The sequence below is a fragment of the Amblyomma americanum genome, chromosome 6, assembly GCF_052857255.1.
Source record: "Amblyomma americanum isolate KBUSLIRL-KWMA chromosome 6, ASM5285725v1, whole genome shotgun sequence".
NCBI classification, from domain to species: Eukaryota; Metazoa; Arthropoda; class Arachnida; order Ixodida; family Ixodidae; genus Amblyomma; species Amblyomma americanum.
In genome coordinates, this window is record NC_135502.1 from 96,399,170 (window position 1) to 96,423,331 (window position 24,162).

Consider the following 24,162-nt stretch of genomic DNA (forward strand, 5'->3'; position numbering starts at 1 on the left):
AAGACCAATCTTTTGCTGCGCATCAGAAGGTTAGACCCTTCCCATCAATATGTTCGCAACAGTATCTTACAATATTCAACAGATGCCTCAGAATTAAAAGTTATGGTGTCCAAGAAAGCTGCACTCGTCTTTACGTTGTAGACACAAGTGGCTGCCAATAAAAGATTTTTTTAAAATCCTGGTAAAAAACAGCAGAAATGCCCAAAACAGAGACGACCTAAATAACGGGGATGAAAATACACTTTCCTGCAATAACGGAAATTAAAATGCACTTTCCTGCAACCAACGCTCCTACGGAGCTCGCGTTCTAAAGATATTTCAATGTCTACATATGACAATTCTTTTTCAACAAGCAACAAAAATTATATTAAGGCATATATAAACAAAGGTTGAAAACGTTCATGTGCAGGTAATCAAGCATATGCCAAAGCGCAGCGTACGATCGCCATACTATTTTCTGTTTCTTGTGTTTTTGTGTTAATGCTACACTGGCGCTAATATCACAGCCATGCGCAAATTCTCTCATTTCGCTCCACTAATACGCGAAATCAACATATCAACGTTCAAATGCTCACTCACTCATTCCATTACTCCGGCTTCACTTTCTCATACAGGTATTCTTTACTAATGGGTAATGGGTACTGCTATTCACATGAAGCCATTTTCACATTGATATACTTCGATGAAAACAGGAACCGGTAGGCTAAGCATTATTCGCACGCTAATAACGAGATCTACACTGGCATCTGACACGTGACTAGTCATACTCGGGAATAATTTGAAACCGTGCGTTCTTAATTCCGTGTGACACTTAGGCTCGCCCTCTTATGCTGTTTTTCGCTCCAGGGAGTGTGCTCCGAATTTCACTGAGCAGTTATCGAAGCCCTTCAGTGACCACTCACGTAAATGCCTCGCAACAAAGCATCTTGTTTTAGTCAGCACATATCTTCTGAGTAATTGTAGACATCCACAGTTAAACGTTTATGGAAGGCTATATTAGCGGGAAAAATAATCCAATCACCGCCTTTGCGCGCACCCTTTGATACATACACAGTAAAATCTCGCTATAGCAAAACGGTCTATAATGAAATAATGGATATAACGAAGGAAAACAAATTCCCCTTGAAAACTCCCATAAAGAATATGTATCTGATACCTCGTTTTTTCTACAACGGGATGAAATGAACCATCAGTGAATTCCACTGGCCTATTCGCTCCAAGCATGCTTATTTGTAATGGTGCTAACACATCTGAACCAGTTCGACGCGGCAAACTGAAATGACCACGCATAACCAGCCCTGTTGGACATCGCATAGAATATGCACAAAAGAATTTCCCTGCCACAAGCGAGGCCTGCTTGGAGCATTTCTCTGGACAGCTTGTAAACTTCGGCGCGCTGTTTGACGCTGGCGCTCCCTTCACCTGAAATGGGGCACGTTTCCCACTGAATGATGTCACGCTGCGTGGTGCCCATAGCCCGCTGGACCATGTTGCGCATTGACAGAGTTGCCAAGGGCACTGGAATTTTCTCGTTCTCCAGTCTCCTCTCTGCACACTCTGAGCGCACTCTGCTTCTCTGGTACCATGTGCAAAATTTAGCCTCCGTTTTCGCAGCATGGTCGCACGGCTGAAACCGTTTCGCAGTGCGGTTATTGTGCTTGACGGCATCGGCGTATCGCTAGTTTTACAGGGTCAAGCGGCGGTTAACGGAAGCGCAAAACAATTTTCCGTAACCCGAAAGGCGGCCACGATCAAAGCCTTCGGGCCCGCATAGGCATTTTTTACGAGACACTCCTGTCATGCGGCGAAGTGTTTTGGCGCACGTGCACGTGAGCTGCGCGGCGAAGCTAATCGATATGGGCACTGGAGAAGAAATTGCCGCGCGCGCCTTCCTTTACAGCGGCCCGTATAAGCTTCAGTACATGCTAAATTGGGGTAAAGTTTCTGATTTAATATTTTTCTCTCCTCTATTACACTGCCCATCCAAGACCCGTTCTCTAGCTCTGAAGCCTATGCGGGCAGCGAAAGAAATAGGTGCGCGCTGAAAAAGCTGGCACATTTGGTTGGTGAACTCTTCAGCAACGCGTCCTGGCGGCATACTAAACACTAGCCATGCTGTCGTAGGCACACATATTGGCAGGGAAGCCCGCTGAAATACCACAGTTTCAACCAAGGTCGCGCACCGTTATAGCGAACTAATGTCTATAACAAAGAAATCGCGGGGCCCAATCGAGGTCATTAAAACGAAGTTCAACTCTATATTATGCGCATGTTAACGGCAAATTGCGCGATTTAGTCTAAAAAAAAAGCGCACTGGATGAAAACCATTCAATTCTTTAGGCAAAGTTGTTTTCCATAAACTTTTGACAGCGGTGTGTACCTTACTTCCTTTCATACTTGAGCACTAAAGAAGTAAATGCACTTATTCCTTACTCCAGTTTCACGGGGCTGACCGATGATCCAATTTGTGTACTCCACGGAGCTTCCGTCAATCCAAGTCCAGGTATTATTTGGTAGTCGTTCCAGTCCGATCCACAAATTTGTTGTTGCATCGTAAAGACGGCTCATCAGGAACTCTGCTCATGGCGGGGGAAGGGGGGGGGGGGGGGGGGGGGAAGGAGAGTTTTACTGGCATTCACAGGAAGGCCTGGAACCTGTGCATGCTTCATTCTTTCGCTCACTCACGCTGAAAATATCTTTTTCATTCTCTCATTACCAAACACATAAAACGCGCTGCTGTACAAAAATAATTGGAGTGCATTCCCTATACGCCAGCCAGTTCTAGCGGGATAGCGTTAAGGGTTTCATTCAGCGGAAAACCTGCAGTCCGCGGCGTCAAGAGAAGCAGGTGAGCCACTTCACCACCGAGGTCACGTGACCTTCTGACACCACCACAACGTGCCAATCGTGGTAGTTAGCAGTTAAATTAATGATTGGCTGCGAGAGGCTGCTCGGGAAGAGCAACTTGGGTCTCTGGCGCGTCGCTGAATCGCTGCACCGCTGCGCCGGGAGTGGCATGACGACTGCCAGTGATCTACCACTGTACATTAGAGATTGACCGATTCCGCATATACTGACATGTAGGCGGAACCTAGGCTGCACAAAACGAGTACTTTTTCTTATTGCGCAAACATGCCTTTCGGCATAAGTGAGATGTACATATGTAGACCTGCGCTGGCTATAAATGCCAACAATGCCCGGTGTTGGGGCCCACGTGCCCAGACTTTTTTGTCTGGTGGTCGGCTGGATGGTAATCCTGGCGGTTGAGGTGTAGCTTTCGTGCTGCCCGAAGTCTGGGGCAAGTTGTCAAGAAGTTATATATTATCACCTCTTTAATGAGAGTGGGACAGAGCGGGCTGTTAATTTTTAAGGAGTACTTCCGTGGGAGGGATATCTAATTGTATCGCATTGTACTCTTAAGGATAGGTTAAGCGTTACGTCAGAGTGAAATAAAAGACAGTATCCAAAACCTGCCAAGTGATACACAAAGAAGACACCAGGCCGCTGATTGGACTCAGTAGACCGTTTTAGCGTGGCGCGTATGGCTGCCGCTATCGTTTACTGTGTACCGCGCCCCACCACTGCGCACCCGCTGATTGGTCCCGACGCGGAAGGCTTGCAGCATGTTGACGGCAACCTGGCGCCATTTGGGGCCACTAGAGCGATCTGCGCATGCGCAGTGGCACCTCGCGGTACGCTTTAAGTGGTAGCGGTGGCGGTAAACGCTATGCTTAAAAGCATCTATTATCGCTATCGCGCCATGCCCTCGAGGCGGAGCTTAAGTGTTCCTTTTAAGTTTTATTATTACGGAAAATTGCGACAGACACCATTTTAGCTTTGCGACATGTGGGATTGCACCAACACTCAACCCGAAAAGCTGGCCTCTATCGCTCCGATGAAACTGCTTCAGCGCTTTCGCGTAAGAGCGGTCGCCAAGTTTCATCAGAGCTTCATCAAAGACTATCAAGAGACTCTCGTTCAGCCTAGTCACGGTGTGCCGGTCTCGACCTCCGCCAAGCTTAGAAGAACAATGGGGAGATATAGAAGTTGGCACGCATTGGTGAGTACAATATTCTAATCACAAATAGACCACTTTAATAGAAAACAGAGCTTTTATAGGCTAGAAGTGACCACAAACGAGATACAGCTGTCGGCAACACCGGCCTAATTCGCAGGGACAATGAGTGTGTCCACACACGTTCTTGACGCTGACCCTAGTGGCTACACTACATCACCGTCTACCTCAAAATGGTGGCAACCTCCCCTTTTTGTTAAGTACGACACAAGCTTCACTCGACTGGCGGGAATGTTTTAAAATCCAATTTCCTCGGCCATAAAAATGCGTCCTTCGCTGCCGGGCAAACGTCAACGTAGCCAGAATGAACCGGGGTATCAACTCTTTCTGAGAACTATATTTCAATGGAATCGTCCTCATTGTCCCTTTACTATAACGAAACACTGACAAGCCGTCGTGTCATTGCCACTGCTGCCGCTGCTCCGCGTCATCAGCGAATGCTTTTCTTGTTATCAAAACCGCTCGGGCAGACAGCGATTGGAAATCGCGGTAGAGGAGTAGGTATGCCAGGCCGTTTGATTGAAGCGAACGCCGGTTAGCATTCTGATTAGCTCTCGTATTCTCTTCCTGTCCAGGCACGGTCATGTTATTTTTCAATCCTTTTGTTTGCCCTCACATACCCTTTGTCTTCCTGCCCCAGAAAACGATAGCGAAGCAGCTGAGCCTAACAGATGTTTGACGTACTTTGGAATGTAAAAAAAAAATTCACGGGGACAACTAATTGCCTTATGTGTTCGCATTGCTGTAGCATTATAGGCTGTTGACGCCGTTACTGAAAGTGATGTTACTTTGTTCTTTTTCCGTGGGCACTGTCACTAGTCTTGCGTTCTGCGACTTGCAGTGCTTGAGAGCTTGGAAGTACATGAGTCGGCTTTCGTTGCTGGCAAACCAGTAGCAGTTTTCACCTGTGAGAAAAAAAGCGCACAGAACTTTTACATTGCATTGATGAGAGGGCGACGACTAAAAAAACAGTCTAGGCAACGTTGTCTCGACTGCTTTTTGTGCATGTTTTCTAAGCAGGTTCACAATTCCTCACCGAATGGAATCCAGTCCTCGGGGCAGTTACCACCGTTTGAGTAGTCAACCCTCGCCACTGAATTTGACTGTGTATAGCGACCTTGGAACCAATCCGCTGGAAGATCCCAGGAACGGGCTCCTGTAGTAAGTGAAGCCAGGGTAGAGAAAGCTGCATTAACACACCATTATTACTTAAGAGCAATGCAGTACAAGTGTACACAAAACATTCTACGAAACACAACGTAAATAAACAAGCAGGAAGATGCTCTAATCTCATGCCAGTGGGTGCTCTCTTCTTGTTTATTCCGAACAAAACAGGCTCGCGTAAGTTCAATAAGCTTGTCCGGCGCAATGAAGCCGGAAGGTCCTATCGGAGCTACCAGGAAGTAACAAGAAACGGCATACGAGACAGAAAACGTTAAACTACCAGGATGCCGTCATTTATATACTGATCCTCTGAACAGGGGTCGGCACAACCAGTATTTAGTGGGCTGTACACTCGGGGTTCTACGTTTATAGATCGAAGCAAAGAAAAATACAAATGTTTTTGCAGCATATCGGTGCACACTAAAAACGAAAAGCGCGCTGTGGTGCCGGGACGTCCAACTGGAGATCATACAGTTTAGTTTTGGGCTTCTCGTAGCCGCGAGGAAAATCAGGCTTGTTTTCGAGACTGTATAGCAATAACTGAGCTTTTATGACCGGGTGTACTATTGATGAGGGTTAAGAGGAGGGGATGAAATCACCTGATAGCCGCACTTGAAAGGGCGCTAAATAGGCTAATCGTATTATTCATAGCTTGCACAGTGCGTGTAACATCTGTTTGTGATCCTCTTTGCAGGTAGAATAAATGAAGCTAAATGGCAGATAAATGGCGATAAATGGCACCATAACCTGTTGCAAAATGTTCTTTCATCATTGCTAATCTTCTCTTCGTTGTTTCTTTCCGGTGACGGAAGAGGCGCAACCACTACGCATGCACTTGACAGGCGCCCAATAATTTCATTGGTTTATCCTCCTTACAGAGGGGTTTTGAGGAAATGAAATGCGGCGTCCTTCCTCATGAGTCAGGTTACCTGCGTGCTGCGCCTACGCAGATGTTCCGTCATTGTGAACTTTTGCGAGACGTGCATTTCGACATTTCTTTTTTTCAGGTTCGTTAGTTCAATAAATTCGGTGTTCGAGATTTAAAGCGTGCTAGCGCAACGTCTTAGCAGAAAGTGCAAGCCAGGCAGGATCGCAAATGCGCTGTCGGGTTTTCTGCGCTCTGTAGCTCTCGGCTGTTTTGCTACTCTTGTTTCAGCATAGTGGGGTGCCCGATCCACTCTAGCAGCCTCACGTGTCCATGAGAGAGGCGAGGGCGCACGCCTGGCGGGGCACAGACAAACCGGATGAGGTCGACTTCTGGCTTAGCTTTGTCCTTACCCGAGAGAGATGTACTTGAGGGAGCTAGTGGCTTAACAGGCGGGAGAAAGGGAGAAAGAAAAGAAAAACTGCTTTTCGTGGGGTCTCTGAGCCACATTTAGTTCATCTGGGTTCCTTTGATGCTGGTTGAAACCACGACTGCAACCACTGAGTGAAGCGAGTGTCTTTAAGGCTTTAAGAAGGACTCTGGTAAAGCAGGAGAAAATAGCTCGACGGTGACGGCGGTAGCTCCGCCATTGACCTTTTAAAGCGGAGTTACTGCCGTAGCAATGAGGGGAACAGGCTTCACACACACACACGCACATGCAAAGAAATAAAGAATTGGATTCTTTGAGTTATTTTTCTGTTGTTAGTATTCGTTCTTTTCAAGGGAATTCGCAACAGCCGGAGTATAATAAAGTTTTCAGCCAAGAGTGATCGGGGACAGCCACTTGACGCAAAAATTTAAAATATTTGCACGTGCCGAAAACTAAGAAGCAGTGTGCTTTAAAAAAAGTTCCTGGGTGGAAGTGCTGTACGTCAGTGCTGTATGCGCTAGGGCTGAGTTACAAGCAGTTCCGTTGCAAGCATATGTTTCAGCATTATAGGGTTTGTATTCTCCGACGCTGAATTTTTTTTCAGGGAAGGTGGAAATGACGTCAAAAATTTGTCAATAGGTAAACTGGAGCAGTTGTTTTAATAAAGTTTTTTTTTCCGTCATTTAGAAATACTCACATACCTAATGGAGACTGTGCCCATGATTCATTTGTTCGCGCTCTGTTGATAATGTACGGATGTATGTAACACCGAATGCGCGTCTGAACGATTGTGAAATTTGGTTTCTCTTCAAATAGAGTGGCAGAGGTGCTTACTGCTTTTCTGTATAAAATATGTACCGACGCGATACCCATGTAAGGGGATGGGATCTGGTCAAGCTGCTTAAAAAAACCTTTTTCTCCCATCTCATCAAGGACGACAGGTGGAAATAAATCGAAATTTAAAAAAAATTATAATTGCGGAGCGTCGGTAACTGACAAATGTGTTTGCAATTATTTTTTTTTTCCTTTCTTGAGTTCATGCCATAAGGCGTGAATGTGTCTGCGTGATGAAGTCCCGGAATTGGTACGTTCAATTACTAAATGTTCTTGAAGAGCTTTCAATTATTTGTCCGGAAATCCTAAAAAATAAAGCCAAGGGAACAGATCATCGATAATCTTGTGTGTTAGGGTATGCAAGCGCCATAATTTTGCACTTAATAAAAGAAAATGCCAAATAATTTCTGAAATCTTGATTTTGAATGTGTGCACAGGGAGCTAATTAGAGGTTGATCGCATTCTGGCGAGAGTTGCTGAGAATGAAATTGCAACGTTTTACGATATTGCTTCCTTATGAAAGCGCCCATTCTAAATTGATAAAACGTGGGATTGTAGGAAGACTTCTTCAAGCAGCGCTCAACAAAAGCTGCCCGCACTTTATGGAAGACAGTTTTGGAAACCAAATTGCCCGTCTCGAGAAAGCAGGGTACACCACTGACGTCATCAGCAGTGTCACAGTCAGTCTTCTACAGAAGGTAAAAGAAGGCAACAAGAAGACTTCGAGCACCCCAATCCCTAGACAGAGCATGAAGGTCATACCATATATCATTAGAATTTCCCACAACTTGAAAAAGATAGGCCATAGATATGACGTAAAGGTTCTTTTTCCGCCCCCAGTAAGCTTTCTAGTATTTGTACTGTCCTGTATAAGAAGCGAGAGTCATGTGAAAAGAAGCACGATTATCATTACGTCCAATGCGCCACCAACGTCGTGTATCGAATTCCGTTAACCTGTGGTTGAGTATATATCGGATAAACGCGAAAGTGCGTCAACGAAAGACTGCGGGAGCACGAGAGGACAATAAAAAACAATGAAATACGCCGCCTACCAGAGCATACAGTGGATCATGAATGCAAGCCCATCTTTACCAATAACACGATTCTGGCCCATGCTAAGACTAAACTTCTGAGAGAAATAATTGAGGCTTTTCATATTGCTAACACCGGTGACGAATGCGTTAGTACTGCTTCAGTTGTTCTGCTCGACAAAGAGATGACATTCTTAGATGGACATGTGTAAATTCGATGTCCTCTAGGTTGCTTTACGTCGGTGAAACTCGGTGCTGTTATCTCTGTGGCTTAATGTTTTTAGCGTTACACACTCGCTTTATTGACACTGCTTTTGCAACGAGGATAGTTTACCCGTTGACAGGTATCACTTTCATGTTTGACTGCTTTTGTTATAGCATTTTTCACACTGCTTTGCTAAGATATGTCATATTCCCCGCGTTCATTGTTCACCTCATGAATCTTCAGTTTCTTTTTTTTGATTTTATGTTTTGCTTGTTATGTTTGGAGTATCATATCAGTTGGACAGAATGATATCTGGTTGCACCCTTGGCGGTGGCATGCTGGTATGAACTGCGCACGTGGCTTATCTTTCTTTTGGTTTTGTAATCTTTCTGTTGGCCAACACTGGTATATATTCAAGTGGCCTGCTCTTAATAAACTAGTTGGAAGTTGCGCTCTGTTCTTGTCGTATGTGTTACTTTGTTGTGTCCTGTGTTCTATGCGCAAGTACATTATTTGTTGTTATATATAGAAGGCGAATATTTTTCGAAGAAAAACACTGTTTTGCCTCTATTTTCGGGCAAATTATCGTCGTGGTGCAGGTGCTATCCCCTGCATTCGAGATGCATGGAACATCAGAAGAACGCTAAGCCGTCAAATGCGGGGAAGCAACGTTAGATAAAAGTCGCGTTCGTAGGCTTAGGGCCAAAGCGCCACTGTAATCATACGCAACTGAACCAAACTTCCACATGCGCTGTTTAGTTCTTTATGCGCCGCGATCTTGTTCAAGTGAGAACGGAGCTGTTTTTTGTATGCTACAATAAGGCGCCAAATAACCTCAGGTGATGCATCAGCGCCCAATTTCTCAAGTAGACTACGGTGCGTCGAGGGAGATGGTTGGGCACGGATCCAGAGATTACACTAGACCGTCATTCACTGCGAACGACGGTCACGAAGTACTTGTCGATGTTAAGACCAGAAAATCTGGAAAAACTCTAGTTTGCACGGCTTCCACTTCGTGTCGCGTGGCGTTTTTGAATTTTCGGCGCATCTCAGTGATTTTTACGTGTGTCAGAAACAGTTGGCGCGAGGGCAGGAAGCATTCTACGGGGTCAATTTTTTTTTATGGGAGGAAGAAAGTCGTTTTTGATAATCGCCATGCTGGCGCAGAAGCTCTTGAAACTCTATAGTTTCGCCAAATATCCACACTGAGTCACGCGGTGTTCGCTACTGTCGGCCAACAGATGGCTCTAGTGGCTCAATACCGAGCGTGCTGGCACCATCCACTATCCCGTTTCAAAGGGGAAGTTATTGACATTCATTTATCTAACATATCCTAGGAAAGCTGGACATAAGTGTCACGAGCTTGAATCAAGTGTGAGGAAAATTTTGAATGCAAATTTCTCTGCAATAATGCGTCTTCTTCTCTCGGACAAAGATTTAAAAGCCGAAAGGGCCGCACAATCTATCTTTACTAATAACAAAACACTGTATGAAGTGTTCCTCAGGAGGAGAAGGGAAGGAAAGGCAAGGGAGTTAATAGCGAGAAGAAACCGGTTTGAACCCTGCTCTAGAGAGAAAAAACTTCGGTACTCTCACCAAATTCTGATGAGAATTTCATGAAACGTTCACTTTCCAAGCTAGCCTCCATTGTAATTTGCAATCCTGTACTGCTGTTCTCAGTCTCCCATTAAACGTGTGGAAGCCTTCATTTCGACGCCGTTAATGTGACTGTAGCGCACGTGAATGAATGAGTAAGTGGACAATCTTTGTTAAAATGGGGCGGGCACGAAGGCATAGTTTTTAGGACAGCCGAAGCCGAGCAATGACAAGGAGATTACATCCGACGACCAGTGCCTGCCTCGTGTGGAGTAGGTGTTTATAGCGGTTTGTGCGTTTGAAAGCCGGAATTGACAAGCACTGGCACGTCCCTTCGGTCCCAGTTCTCAGCGGCGTGTTTTGTTCCACAATATTTTGCAGGACGTAGCAAACAAGGCCGTTTATGACCTAGATCAGGTAGTTTGCTGGGAAACACGAAATTTTGTGACTAATGAAACGCGTACTTGCGCATTACTCAGGATTTTGCGCTTGGCTCGTAGCGTGCAATGTCGGCAGTGGCGATGGCCGCTTGCATCGGAGCAAGCAGTGCAACATCCGCATGACGTTTCGCTCGCTGTACCCTTCAGGACTTATCAGATCCCAATCGACAATTGACACTTTCTTCAAGTTGGCTTTTCCTCGTTGTACAACGATCAAAACAAAGGCAGTCATAGATGAAAATAAAATGAGTAACGCGTGTTCTAATCACGGGAACCACATAAACATCTGCATAATACGTCTTAAAACACAGAAACTGCACCTGTATTTTTTTTGTTGCAATAAATATAGGCTGCTCCAGCATTTCTATGCGTGTAATCATAGTCCAACTTTTGAAATATCGAATCGAATATCCTCGTATCGATTCGCTATCCGAATCAAATATTGCGCATACAAAGTGATGGACTAGCGTTCGAATAGCGCTCGTGAACCTGTTTTTTGTGTCCCTTACTCTGTCCGACGTCCGGTATTTTGCGCTTCCTAGTTTACAACAGCAGACACAAAGTTCGAATCGGGCGCGCCGTAGTTGGCTTCGACGGCTGTTTTTATAACGGCCAATTGCGACGTCATACAGCATGCGGTGGCGATTGGTTTGGTTTTACAGGGTTTAACGTCCGAAAGCGACACAGGCTATGAAGGACGCCGTATTGAAGGGCTCCCGAAATCTCGACTACCTGGAGTTCTTTAACGTGCACTGACATCGCGCAGTACACGGGCCTCTGGCTAGCATTTCGCTTCCATCGAAATTCGACCATCGCGGCCGGGACGCGGAGATTGGTCGGTGCATTCAGCACAGCGAAGATGTCAATTGGCCCACCGGTGTTTTTGATGCTCAAGCGTTAGGCCTTCAATGCCGGGCGACGCGGTAGGGTTCAGTGAGGTACAGTAAATACTGCCTTTATTCCTGATATTGAAGGCCATGGCTCATAACTTTCGCCCCTCTCATCAACAGTGATGTGGCGCTAGTCTGTCTGTTCGTTGTCACCGTCAGCAGGAAAAGGGAATTTTCCGAGCGGCATGAAATTACGGTCACAGAGTTAGTATACTGAATTCGTGCTGCGTGCCTCATAGTGGAGATCACTGTTGCGTCTTTCGACAGCTACAGCTTTAACTCCATGAGTTACAATGCTGCCATACAGTCTTGGCATTTCGAATTAATATTCGATCTGTGCAAATATTCGCTCAAGTAGCGAATATTCGGTACTATAATTATTCGATTCGTTTTCTATAGCTGAACAATTCGTAACACATATCTTCGGTACCGAAGCAAGACTATCCGTATTCAATCCGGTCTCAAAAAAGTGCTGTTTGCTCACCCCTAAGTTATATTTCTTAATGAAGCAGCATTGATGTGAATATGAGAGAGTTTTAGCGCACTGGAGACTTCAGTAGACAGTTTTAGCGTAGTACATGTAGGCGGCCGGTGCAAGAATCACTGCGCCCATTGGCGGCTTCTAGGTACGTCGGAGGCCGGGAGTCTATGGAGTATACCGAATAACCGGGTGCCGTCTGCCCATGAGAAGCGGCCAGGTCAAGACAATTGCACGCGCTAATTTGCATATTGGCCGTAAGCCTTTCTTGGTCCAGTATAGTCGGTGCTAGTACCCCTCCGCAGTGCTGAAAACCCTCCTATTATCTGGCCAGACTGGCAGCGCCGAACAAATTTTTGACGATGAGTGTGCGGCGAAAGCCCGTGTGTGAAGTTGGTATCTTGTTCGTCAGTAGTTGAGTATGTAGCTTGGAGTTACAGCATAGAACCGAATAAGAAAAAGACAGAAGAAAAGGTCATTTGAGCGTTAAGGCACCTTTCTTGCCGAAGTAATTACGATCTGAAAATGCGGCCCTAAACAAAATTTTGAAACTGTGCAAAATACAGCATTAGGCAGAGATAGGAGGGCCCCTAAATGTTTCCTTCTGTTAACCTTTGCTGCTATCTGTACGAGTTCGCGAACATCGACCTATCTACTTAAAGCGTTGTGTTTACGTGGGACAAGAAGCACTTCACGTGCACATGAGTGTAATGCATTCCATCTTCAGAGAAAACATTAATTTTGATTTGATTTGTGAGGGTTTAGCGTCCCAGAACAACTCAGGCTATTAGAGACGCCGTAATTAAGGGCTTCGGAAAGTTCGACCACCTGGGGTTCTTTAACGTGCACTGACATTGCACTGCACACGGGCCTCTAGAATTTCGCCTCCATCGAAATTCGACCGCCGCGGCCGGGATCGAACCCGCGTCTTTCGGGTCAGCAGCCGAGAGCCATAACCACTGAGCCGCCGCGGTGGCTAAGAAAACATTAATTACCACCCGATTAACTTCGTTGAACTAAATGCGACGTTGGTGCGCGGGAACGTGTCTGTGTCCCGAGTGCTTTATTGCCATGACGCGCAGCTATACGGCAGACTGGCTTCTAACATTAGACACTTTTAGCATACCGGAGAAGTATTGGCGTAGACGAATACCGATTTACCGGACGCTGCCTGCACACGCAAGAGGCCACTGCGCGTGCCCAGCCGGCGTCCGATGAACCTGCATACGCCCATGCTGATAAGTCACCGGCACGCTAAAAACGTCTATTATTTTCATCAACTAGCGAATATGCTCTGTGCACAGTTTCCCGTGGAGTTGCATCTCATTATATTAGGTAGTTTGTCCTAAAAAACGTCATCTTAAATGAATTGCGATGTGATTGGTATTAAGAAGGACAACGCTCATAAGAGATCATATGATTATCACGCGCGCTATCATACTGGCTACATTGCGTAAAAACAATGTACTAGGGTAGTACTGCACACGCAAATTAAGGGACACGCAGAGATGCTGCAATGAGAGGCTATCGGTATTTGGTTTTAAATGTTGCGTTCGTCTAAGACACTCTGCTTGGAGAGGGCTATAGTTTTTGCACTGACGCACCGCGAAAGGTGTCCAAAACGTTGCAATTCAATGGCCGTTCTGTAGCAACCAAAGTGACTCTTACGCTGCTCTCGAGAAAATAATTATGATCAACATATCTTTCACCGTCAGAACCGTAATTTTCTGAACGCAGTGCAGCCTTAGCTTTTAGATCAGGAAGCAGGAATAGTCAGTTCACACACAGTGCGACATGTGAATTCAATTTACTGCACACAAGTACTACGCGTGACGGCAGATAATATTGATATGCCAAATCTATTGTTTTCTTGCAGCATCCAGGAACGAGTCACGAGTCCAAGCGAGCACTGCAAGCAACCTCCGCAAGTTGCCTGCTGAGCTTTGACTGCAGCAACTTGCATCAGCACGGCGGATCACAGTCAGTGATAAGGCACGAGACAAGGGCGAGCATCCCAGGAATCCGAGGCCCACGTCTGTTGTGTGATAAGAGGCCGATAACCCGCCATTACACCAACTGCACTTCCTCTACCAAGGCTGTTCGGTGGCGAGGGGAAAATGCATGATGCCAGCTTACAGTAGGCGTTAGAGATGACCATGATTCACTTGTTGTCCCTGCGAGATATTCTCTCGGTAAAGATAACGGCAGAACTGCGTTTTAGGAGTTAACCAAATTCATGTTGAAAATTCGACATTTGTTTCAGAGCCTCATTGTAGATATAGCAAAGAAAGCTAGATAGACGATTGGTGCACTGTCAGTCTAAACGGCACTTAATATCGTACCTGAAACTGTCGTCTTAATTTTTCTCTTGCCTTAACTCCGGACAGTCCTCCTCGATGTGAAGGCTCGTTAACCCCCCCCCACCCCCCCCCCCCCCCTTCACCAGGCATTCCCCCTCGAAGTTTAAGCTCTGTTCAAACCCCACCTATGATGAACGCGTTGCCCAGCCGAAGAGAACTCGTCTTGTCGAAACGTTGGCAAGCACCCTGAGTCTTTCCCCTCCCTTGTTCACTTTGTGATTGCCAAGAAACCATCTGAATGCCAACTGTTGTATGCCACTGCAGGGAGAACCATGGTATACAGCAGCTTGAAATACTAACTTATATCATTGCATTAGCTTTAAAGCCTTTCGAATAGAAGGGTCATGTGGCGATCACGCTTGTTACAGAAGTGCTTTCATAGTTTCGAAAAGCTATCATTGCGAAGGTGTGCTAATCAACAATAGCTGGTGAATAAACGGCGGGTACTTTGAACTAAATAAACTGCTCAGGTCAATCACTTCGCTTCATACCTTTTCTTTTTTTGGCTGACATCGACAAATTTTGTGAAGACGAGCTCCACTTAGAGCTCACTTTGGAACCCTCGTGATATACACCGTAGATGCTTGCGTCTCTGCGAGTTTGACCTGTGCACATGTACGGTAAACACTCTGCGTGCTTACTCTGAGAGCACAATCCGGAAAGCATCAGCGCAAAAATGTCTGAACAATACATGAAATGACATTCAAGGATATTGGAACTTTAAACTGATAAATAATTGACTGCTGTAAATAGATACCTACGAGTCGAAGGCACTCGGCTGCAACAGCTGCAGCCATTATTTTTCAAGGATAACGCTGCCTGTTGCTAACAGCCTCCTCATCCTCTAAGTAGCCTGGAGTAAATGATGGGTGACGCAAACACGGCTTCAGGAAAACACATGTGCGCGCATGAAACCAATCCCAGCAGAAAATCAGGGAAGAATTCTTTCTTGCGCTGTATTTCTGGCTGAAACGCGTTCATGGGCGTTTTGGCCCAATCTAGTTTCTTCCGTCTGCTATTCTTGATTAGAAATAAAGACGCAAGCACGACAAGATAAGCGCCAACGATAAGAGGCTCGGAAAAGACATTTGCGCGGAAGATGGTTTGGGGAAAGCATGACATTCTGGTGGTGCTCTTTTTTTTCTGTAGAAGGACGTCGTTCATCGACACATAAAAATATATATAATAAACAAAATTTTGCCTTTTCAAAGTATTTTTATAATGTAATTGTGACATTTTCCCCGCAAAAATCTGCCGCGGTTGCCTAGTGGTTAGAACGCTCGGCTATTGAGCCTCAATACCCGACTTGTCGGCCGTGGTTGGTGTGTTTTGATGCAGGCGCAACTCAAGAAGCTGCAGTGTGCTGTGCGATGTCAGCACGAGTTAAAGAACACCAGGTGGCCTAATTAATCTGGATCCCTCCACTAAGCCGCCCCTCATAGCTCTTGTGTTGCTTGACAACTTAAACTCCACAGCTTGTAATTTACGATTCACTGCAATGAATGACACTGTGAAGTCACCTTTCCTGTCTCCTGTCGCTCTCAATTACAGTACCTTGTCTAGCCTACAATAAGCATCCCTTCATACGTCTTGAACAATTTGCGAGATCATTCGGTACCAAGGGCTTTAACTTTCTCGCATTCTAGATTAAATGTATCACGGTTTTTAAATGCATTGTTAACTACCACGTAACCAACAGTTTTTTAAAGTTATGAAGCAAAATCTATCGGGCAAAACATTTTATTGTCCGATTCAAAAGTTGTTTCAGCTGTCTTTCTGCTGAATGTGTAGGCAAGCTGGTCGATGTCCAGATAGGTGATAAGTCCAAAAAAGCTTGCTAAATAACTTCGCTGAGTGTCAAAGCAGGGCCTGGAAAACTGCTCTTACACGGCCGTTCCCTTCAAAGGAAACAACAGAATGAAAGGCAGATCGCAGTATCGTCATGTTTCATTTTGTTGATTTCATTCTTCTCTGGATTGATACCTAACGAGGTCTGACGGCAGAAGCGGAAAAGACTCGCTACACTTCTTTCGCACTTTACCTGTCGCGCACGAATAGCCAGTTTCACTGGCCTTGCGAAATAAACGGCAGACGTCGCGCAATAGTAGCCAAGTGTGACGCCCCTAAGCGCTGAGGAAATTTTTGCTGCAACGGCGCAAAAGGTGTGATTGCGAGAAACACGTTTAAATTTCTTCAAAATCGACGTATACGACGCTTTTACATTGCATTTCGATCAAAATGCGGTCACCGTGGCCGGCATAGGACCCTGGAACTGGTCAGCTCGGCAGCCGACCGTCGTAGCCGCGCTGGGTCACTGCGGCAGGTATTTACGCCGGCGATCTAAAAACTGTTGTTTTAAAGCTTGAGAACTGAACTTAGGGTAAAAGTAGCACATTAATTTTGGCGCAACTCCATAAACCTTGAACAGTTGTGGCATTTCGACCGCAAACAGTTACATACTCTGTCAGCTAAACGGTCAATGTCGATCGATTTCGTTCCCGCCACACTTGACGACGACGGTATCGATCTCGATCAGAACACACTGATCTCCAGTGTGCGGGACAGTAAAATGTCTTTTCATGAAGTACTAAATATGCAAAAGTAAATGGTGGTGCTTACCTGTGAAGCACAGCGGGATTACAATAAATATAGACTTCATGGTCGAGCAGTGAAAAAAAAAGCGGGTCCTGAAAAACACGGGTGAAGTTTCACGTAGGGGCTGCTGGTTTCCCGCAGCGTTCAAGCAGTCCGATCGCACAGCAGCCGTCAGTACTGCTTGTCGCGCCCCCAAGGAACGGAATAACGCCGAACCGTGTCGATAAACTAAGAACAATGGGCGAACTGATACGGGAGGCAATGAGCGCGCGTTCACTAGAGTTCGATAAGTGGGCTAGCGGTGATAAGGGCAACAATACGTACTCCCACGTAGCTACTAGGCACCTATCCTTTGGACGAGTAAGTGCTGCAGATGAGGGGAAAGACGTCAATTTGTTGAATGACAGGGGCGATGAATCGGTCATAATGCTGGACGTACGAACGTGGCTAGTACGGTGCTGCCTGCTGTATAGTGGCTTGCTGAGCACGGCTACCAGAGAGGCAGAGCGAAATATAAATTGCTTCTTTCTTGATCCCCCCCCCCCCCCCCCCCGGGAGGCCGCAACGACAGTGGGTTTTCTTTGTTTTTTTTAAAGGAAAACTTTAATGTGATAAAACAAGAAATATGCAGAACACGACTTAGACCGGTAGCTTCTATGACCGATGTCCGGTCCACTGCAGAAAGTACTAACAGGTTTAATTGCAGATGGTGGATGGCTGAAGAAATAAATCATGACGCAATAAGTTCACATTTGGTTTATGGGTGTTTAGCGTCCCAAAGCGACTCAGGCTATGAGGGACGCCGTAGTGAAGGGCTCCGGAAATTTCGACCACCTGTGGTTCTTTAACGCGCACTGAAATCGCACAGTACGCGGGTCTCTAGAATTTTGCCTCCATCGAAATTCGACCGCCGCGGCCGGGATCGAACCCGCGTCTTTCGGGTCAGCAGCTGAGTTCCATAGCCACTGAGCCACCGCTGCGGCATATATAAGATCACGTGCTCACGGAAATAACTGACTTGATAAAGACACATGACCGGCCCAATTTTTTACCTTGACGGGTTGCGCGAGGTGGAGCAGAATCTTGCACACTAGGTTGGCCATAGGTTGGATAGGGAAGCAACCTGGGCCACCCTACCTTGGCCATCTGTGAGCCAGCGTGAACTTTAGGACGAAGGGACGCAGAGAGACACATTGAGGCACGACATAAAGCGCTGGCTAACAACTTTTAAAGAAAAAAGGGCGAAACGGGCGGAAATTTCTGCAGTGGGTAGAAGCGGAGAGAAGGATGGAGGCAGTGCAAAGCGTCATCTTCCGTCAACTTTTCCAAGGTTTTGTTTTTGATTTTGCTCAGTTGCAGCCTAATTTGCCATGCGCTTTGCCCTCTCTTCATCCTTCTCTCCGCCTCCACCCATCCCATATATTTCCGCCCGTTTCGCCCTTTTTTTTCTTTAAAAGTTGTTAGTTAGCGCTATGTTTTGTGTTTCTTTGGGTCTCTCTACGTCGCTGCGTCCAAAAGTTCACGCTGGCCCACAGAACTCTTAATTGCCCCATTGAGCGAAAACCCGTTTGTGTGTGTGTGTGTGGGGGGGGGGGGGTGGCACTCGATGGCACCCATTGAAGATGGCGTCCTCACGCAACCTGGCAGGTGGCTGTTAACTTAATGATTGGCCGCGCGAGGTCGCTCGGGAAGAGCAATCTGGATCGCACAAATTCTACCGGGGGCAGCACCTGTCACTCCAGGGCAGTGGAGCACCGCCTAAAGGTTCCACGACTGCGTCAGGAGTGGTATCAGGACTCCGAAGAATCTATGAATGTTGAGTGGAAAAAAAGCAAATTTTTTATTTGTGGGCATTAATCTGATGTCTATCACGTTATACTCTTATGACGGAGCGCAGACCATACTACGGCGGTGAATGTATTCACTAAGTTAGCGCGCAGATCACAAGAGATGCAGAGGCGTCACGACGGCGGATACGTCGAGCCATGCAGAGTTAGAATGGCCAGCTGCGTGGCATGGAGTTGCATAGCGCCACGCGGCGACTGTGTTTACAAAGTGCGTGGGGAGGCTTGCTCCTTTCCACACGTAAGCAGTCTCAAGTGTCTCTGCCGACATTTTTCGCTCACGAAGCCGACGAAGCGGCATTTCCTGCACAACAGGGGCCTTTACGCTATCGCGTTAAAATGGAGTGTCATGACCCCTTCAATCATGATGTTGCGAATGTACAAGCGTGGCCATTCCACGCATATTTATCGAGTAATTCACAGATGTACAATGCGCTTGTCTAGATCTTCGAGACAGACGTCGTCGTGGTGGTTTCAAGGCGTGGAAGCCAGTCGTATCTTCAAATCTTGTGGATGGAGCTATTCAGGGTTAGTTATCCTAGGTCGTCGCTCTGTAATTCTGGAATTCGCTAAAGATGCCCCACTGTCCAAACGAGTTACGCTTGGGTTCTGTAGTTACCCTGTCACTAATACGTCGCAGCAGCACAATGTTACAAATGCCAAGGCTTGGCCACATATCGAGACATTGTACCGGCCCCGTGAGCTGCAAAGTGTGTGCTGGCCCCCATTCGCACAAAGAATGTGCCTCGAGAGTGCAAACTAAATGTGCAAACTGCGCTGGCCCACACCCTACTTCGTACGGAGGGTGTTTTAAAAAGAAAGCAGCTACACTTGCTCGCACGGTGGAGCAAGCACAAGGAAAACCACCCAAGCGTCACGATCCAGCACCTAACCCTGACGTGGTTTTCGCGTCAGATCTCTCCCAAAACCAGTCATCCCAACGGGAAAAAAAAAAACAAAACAGCTGACAACACATACGCAGCTGCGCTCAAAAAGAAGCGTGGGAAGTCCGTTGGTTCTCCATCAAACAACCTCTCTGAGTCCAAGGCACAGCAATCCGACAGGGCGGTCACCGAAAGGCAGCAAAACGGAACCACTGAACAATACACCACATGCCTACGGAATCCGATGCTGTTTGCAGCCATAAAAGCTCTTGCCCACACCAGCCTCTCGTCATGAGGTCTCCAAGAAGTAGAAGCTGTACTTGCAGTGGAGCCGTTCGTGTAGGCTTCCTACGCTCCGCAGTTGCGTAATAAATACCAGACAGAAATAACCACGGCTTCCGCAGCGAGAGCTTCACCGCAGCTGACCATACACAACATTTTTAGCCCATGCACCATTTTCCAGTGGAACGCTCGTGGTTTGAGCTCGAAACTTTCCGATTTCCGACAGCTCGTGCAAGCGTACCACTTCCCTTCCATAGTCATCTCTGAGTCACGCCTCGAGGAAAATTTTAAACTTCACGGATACTATTTCCACTATTTAAAACGACCCGATAACGTCAGAAGATGGCTAATAGGCTTTCGTGAGGATACACCAGCCTCCATGGTTAATGTCCCGCCTCACAGTGACAGCGAACACGTGTGTACCGTAACAGTAATTGGCAGACGAGATTACACTCGCATTGGAGTGTACCTTGATTGAGGCAGGCCATTCGACGCTTCTAGGCTTGAAAATTGATAGCAAGGACACCCTCAACGCATAATATTTGCGGAGACTTCAATGCTCATAACGAAATTTGGGACAGCTCACATAGATGTGCCCGAGGTGCGAAACTTGCAGAACTTTTCTCAACATATTAAATTCAGCTGCTAAAGGATGACAGCGTAACCTACCTCCGAGTTCGGGCGATTGCCAGCAGCATGGACGTAACCTTTGTCGCAAGTTCCGTTACTCACAACTTTGGCTGGTGCACCGATTTGGAAACAAGTGGAAGTGACCATTACCCAGTCCTCATGTAAGTTGTCCGCGCGAGACGGCGCCAAAGAAATTCCTTATAAAGTCTACCGACTGGGATGCCTTAAAAGACGCTCCAAGCAGAGAATTTACTGCCGCGACCAGGAATAAGCAATTAGTATCGACAATAGCGCATTACCTGAGAGAAAGTACTCGCATTACAGCTAAAATGATAGGCATCCGACACATAATGAGGCATTTCAAAGGCTGTGCGCTATTTGTATAGGCGAGCTGAAAGGAAAGCTTTGCGCACAAAAAACCTTGAAGACCTTCGTGCCTGTCGACGAGCACAACGCCGCATTCGTTGCTACCTGGATAAACTCAGTCGGCAAAGATGGCGTCACGTTTGTTCTACGCTCGATGCACTCCAACCAGTAAAGAAAATTTGGCGGATCGTTAGAGGTATGCGCACTACATTCCAACAGCTTCACCCCTTCGCTGCCCTCTCTTTGTATGAACGTAAATACCTAAAAGAATTAAGTCTCAGAACAGTACTACAGACTACTGTCAGCGGATCAGGGTCTGCGACACTCTCCGCAGATGGTCAGTCAGGCATCCAAGAGGAGCTGGTGATATTGTTGGTCCTTCCTTTAACAATTCAAGAGCTATGCAGAGCTATTACGGAGTCAAACAGTCAAACAGACGCACCCCTCCGGGTCATGATGAAATGATCCATGACTCCATCGCAAAGCTACCCCACAACTCTCGTCTTCGACTCCTAGAATATTACCGTTTTTCCTGGATGACTGGGGAGGTCCCCACGGAATGGAAGCTGGCGAAAATTGTGCCTGTTTTGAAACTTTGTAAGCAGCCAACAAGCTACGCATCCTTCCGGCCCATCGTCCTACTGAGCTGCGTAGGTAAGCGTATGGAGCGTATGATCTGCAAACGCATCGCTTGGTTCCTCGAAAGGCGCAACGAGTGCCCCAAGAAATGTTCCGCCAAAGTAGGTCTGCGACTGATAACGTTATTGCCTTCGCCTCATCACTTGAAGAGTACCTTCATGCTGGGTGCATACCTACAGCCGTTTTCCTTGACATCAAGGCCGCTTTTGACTCTGTTTTTCACCATGCAACTATGGCTGCCTTGGCCAGTATTGGCCTCGGAGGAAAGCTGTACGAATGAATTGGACACTATTTGAAAGAATGGAAAATTTTTATGAGCACTCCAAGCGGTCCAAAACTCTTTCACGCAGTGGAGAGGGGCCTACCGCAAGAAGCGGTGCTCAGCCCTCTCCTGTTCAATATTGCCCTTATACACCTAACAAGAAACCTTCCGCGAGGAGTATACATTACGGTCTATGCAGATGATATCTGCATCTGGAGCGCGTCACGTTCGCGCTACGTTACACACCAACGTCTACAGAGAGTGTTACGGCATATCTCGATGTACGCGGCTCTCCCCGAGGTCTTCGTCTCTAGCCAGAAAAGAATGTTGCCATGGCTTTTACCAGAAATACGATGGCTTTATATCCACTCCTCCTAGGTGGACGGTCGCCACCTTATGTACGATCTCAGCGATTGCTTGGTGTTGTCATAGACAGTAACATCTGGTGGTCACCTCAGATAAAAAAACTATGCGAGAGGATCAATGCAGCATTGCAAGTTTTCAGACTCATTGCGGGAACACGGTGGGGCAGCAACTACCGGTCATTGGTTCTGCTGGAAAAAGCCTACATTGGAGGAACCTTGCGCTACTGTCTACCATTGCTTCACAGATTATCTCCAACAAGCAAGAATATCCCCGAGGCTGCGCGTAACAACTGCCTGCGGATATGCCTTGACCTTCCAAAGGGTTCCTCTGCATCAAGAACAGTAGCGGTAGCAGGCTGTCTCCCGGTATATGCGACTGCCTCCCAGAAAACTATGCGTACCCATCTCTGCCATGTTCTCTAAGGGAAGAAGCACTTCGTACACCGTGTTCCCCAAACTCACTGTAACTCTGGCTTTGGCCAAGCTGTGCAGTTCTTGCCCCTTCCTACGATTAATCCGCCACAGAAGCTACTACCTCTTAGCTTTCCCCCAAACACTCTCGCCTCCCTCTAAAGGTGAAGAAGTTTCTTCCAAGTGTGCATGCAAAGAGCCGCATGCCACAGGCAGCGCTTTTACAAGCTACTCTCGCCTTCTTAACCGAGTAATATACGCAGCATACACACATCTTCGCCGACGGTTCAACTACTCAAAAAATTCCTTCCTGCGCCATTTATGTGCCCTCAACAAGCCATATTCTTTCTTACCGGCTGCAACGGAAGACATCCTCTACGACAGCGGAGGTTCGCGGCATTAAAGAAGCTGTTTAGTATACGCTGCGTCAAACCCCGACCGATGGGTTATCATCAGCGACTCCAAAGCATCTCTGCATATCCTGTCCAACCTGTTGAAGGAAAGCAACCACCAGCTCGTTTCCTCTGACATCGGTTATCTACATCATTTGGCTATTGCCGCAGGCCACTGCATAGCATTTCAGTGGGTACCAGCACACTATGGCATTTTGGCCAATGAAAAAGCAGATCAAGAGGTCCGTAAAGGCCACCAACATCAGAGATACATTCGACCCACATCTCAGTCGACCCACATCTCAGATGAAGACTCCCACCCAGAATTCCTCACCGCCTGGAAACACTTTATCACCGACTTCGCCCGAATGCTGCGTTTACCAACGGCTTGCGATACCGTTTCAGTCAAATGAGCAGTCCGCTTTGTGACTACTGCGGCTCGATCGAATCTATGAAACATATCCGGCCTGAGTGCCTTGCATACGCTGACGAGCGTGCGTACTGTGACCAGTGGATGGAAGAGCTCTCCCGAGCGCTTCTAACACTGGACAGTGTTTTATGTCCCTTAGCCTGCCCTGGGCAACAGAGACATGCAATGAAGTTTTTGTTTGCGTATTTTAAGTAAATTGAACATCTCGACAAGTTCTGATTTCATCTAGCATGTTTCCCTCATGTATTCGTGTCGCAGTGAAGTTTGTTAGCCTATTTATCAGGCTATGCAATTCATATTTTCATATTTATATATTTATTTCGTTTACCGTGAGGGTCAGAGGCATTACAGAGGGGAATATGTTATATGTTACATCATTTCTCGCCGATGCACCTTAGTAGGCATTTAATGACCGGATTTTATGTTCTCCCCCCTTTTTTATTTCCTTAACTAAACCTTTCCCGCACCACTCTCCTTCCGTCTTTATCTCCCAAGTTCTTTTCCTCACGTAGAGTAGCATGCCAACGATTTTTAAATGTCGGGTAAATTCTCTGCTTTTTCATTAAAGGTTTTCTCTCTCTCTCTCTCTCTCACTACAGAAAGCGTAAATCCTCATTATCATGCCACCTTCAAGATTTGAAGTGACAGCTGGAGCTTCGCGTAGAATGTTTGAAAACGGCAACGCTAAGGTTGA

At 46.6% G+C, this 24,162-nt stretch overlaps 1 protein-coding gene and 1 long non-coding RNA gene across 4 annotated transcripts in view; one reads left to right on the top strand and one right to left on the bottom strand.

Annotated features, from left to right (window-relative positions):
- LOC144093893 (uncharacterized) overlaps positions 1–14,422 on the top strand; it is a 43,352-nt gene extending 28,930 nt beyond the window's left edge. For both annotated transcript variants that reach the window (XR_013306345.1, XR_013306344.1), the window contains one exon: positions 13,885–14,422. This is a non-coding gene — a long non-coding RNA (uncharacterized LOC144093893). The remainder of the gene's footprint in view (positions 1–13,884) is intronic.
- The window catches only part of LOC144093891 (macrophage mannose receptor 1-like), a 33,614-nt gene extending 16,471 nt beyond the window's left edge, over positions 1–17,143 (bottom strand). The window contains exons 1-4 of one of the 2 annotated variants that reach the window (XM_077627637.1): positions 16,988–17,142; positions 5,112–5,261; positions 4,864–4,980; positions 2,434–2,576 (exon numbers count right to left, since the gene is read on the bottom strand). In XM_077627637.1, the coding sequence (XP_077483763.1) occupies positions 2,434–2,576; positions 4,864–4,980; positions 5,112–5,261; positions 16,988–17,027 (450 nt within the window). In that variant the 5' untranslated portion in view covers positions 17,028–17,142. Of the gene's footprint in view, positions 1–2,433; positions 2,577–4,863; positions 4,981–5,111; positions 5,262–16,987 lie in introns of both variants that reach the window. The other variant, XM_077627638.1, reaches the window with a different exon arrangement.
- Positions 17,144–24,162: the final 7,019 nt, after the last annotated feature.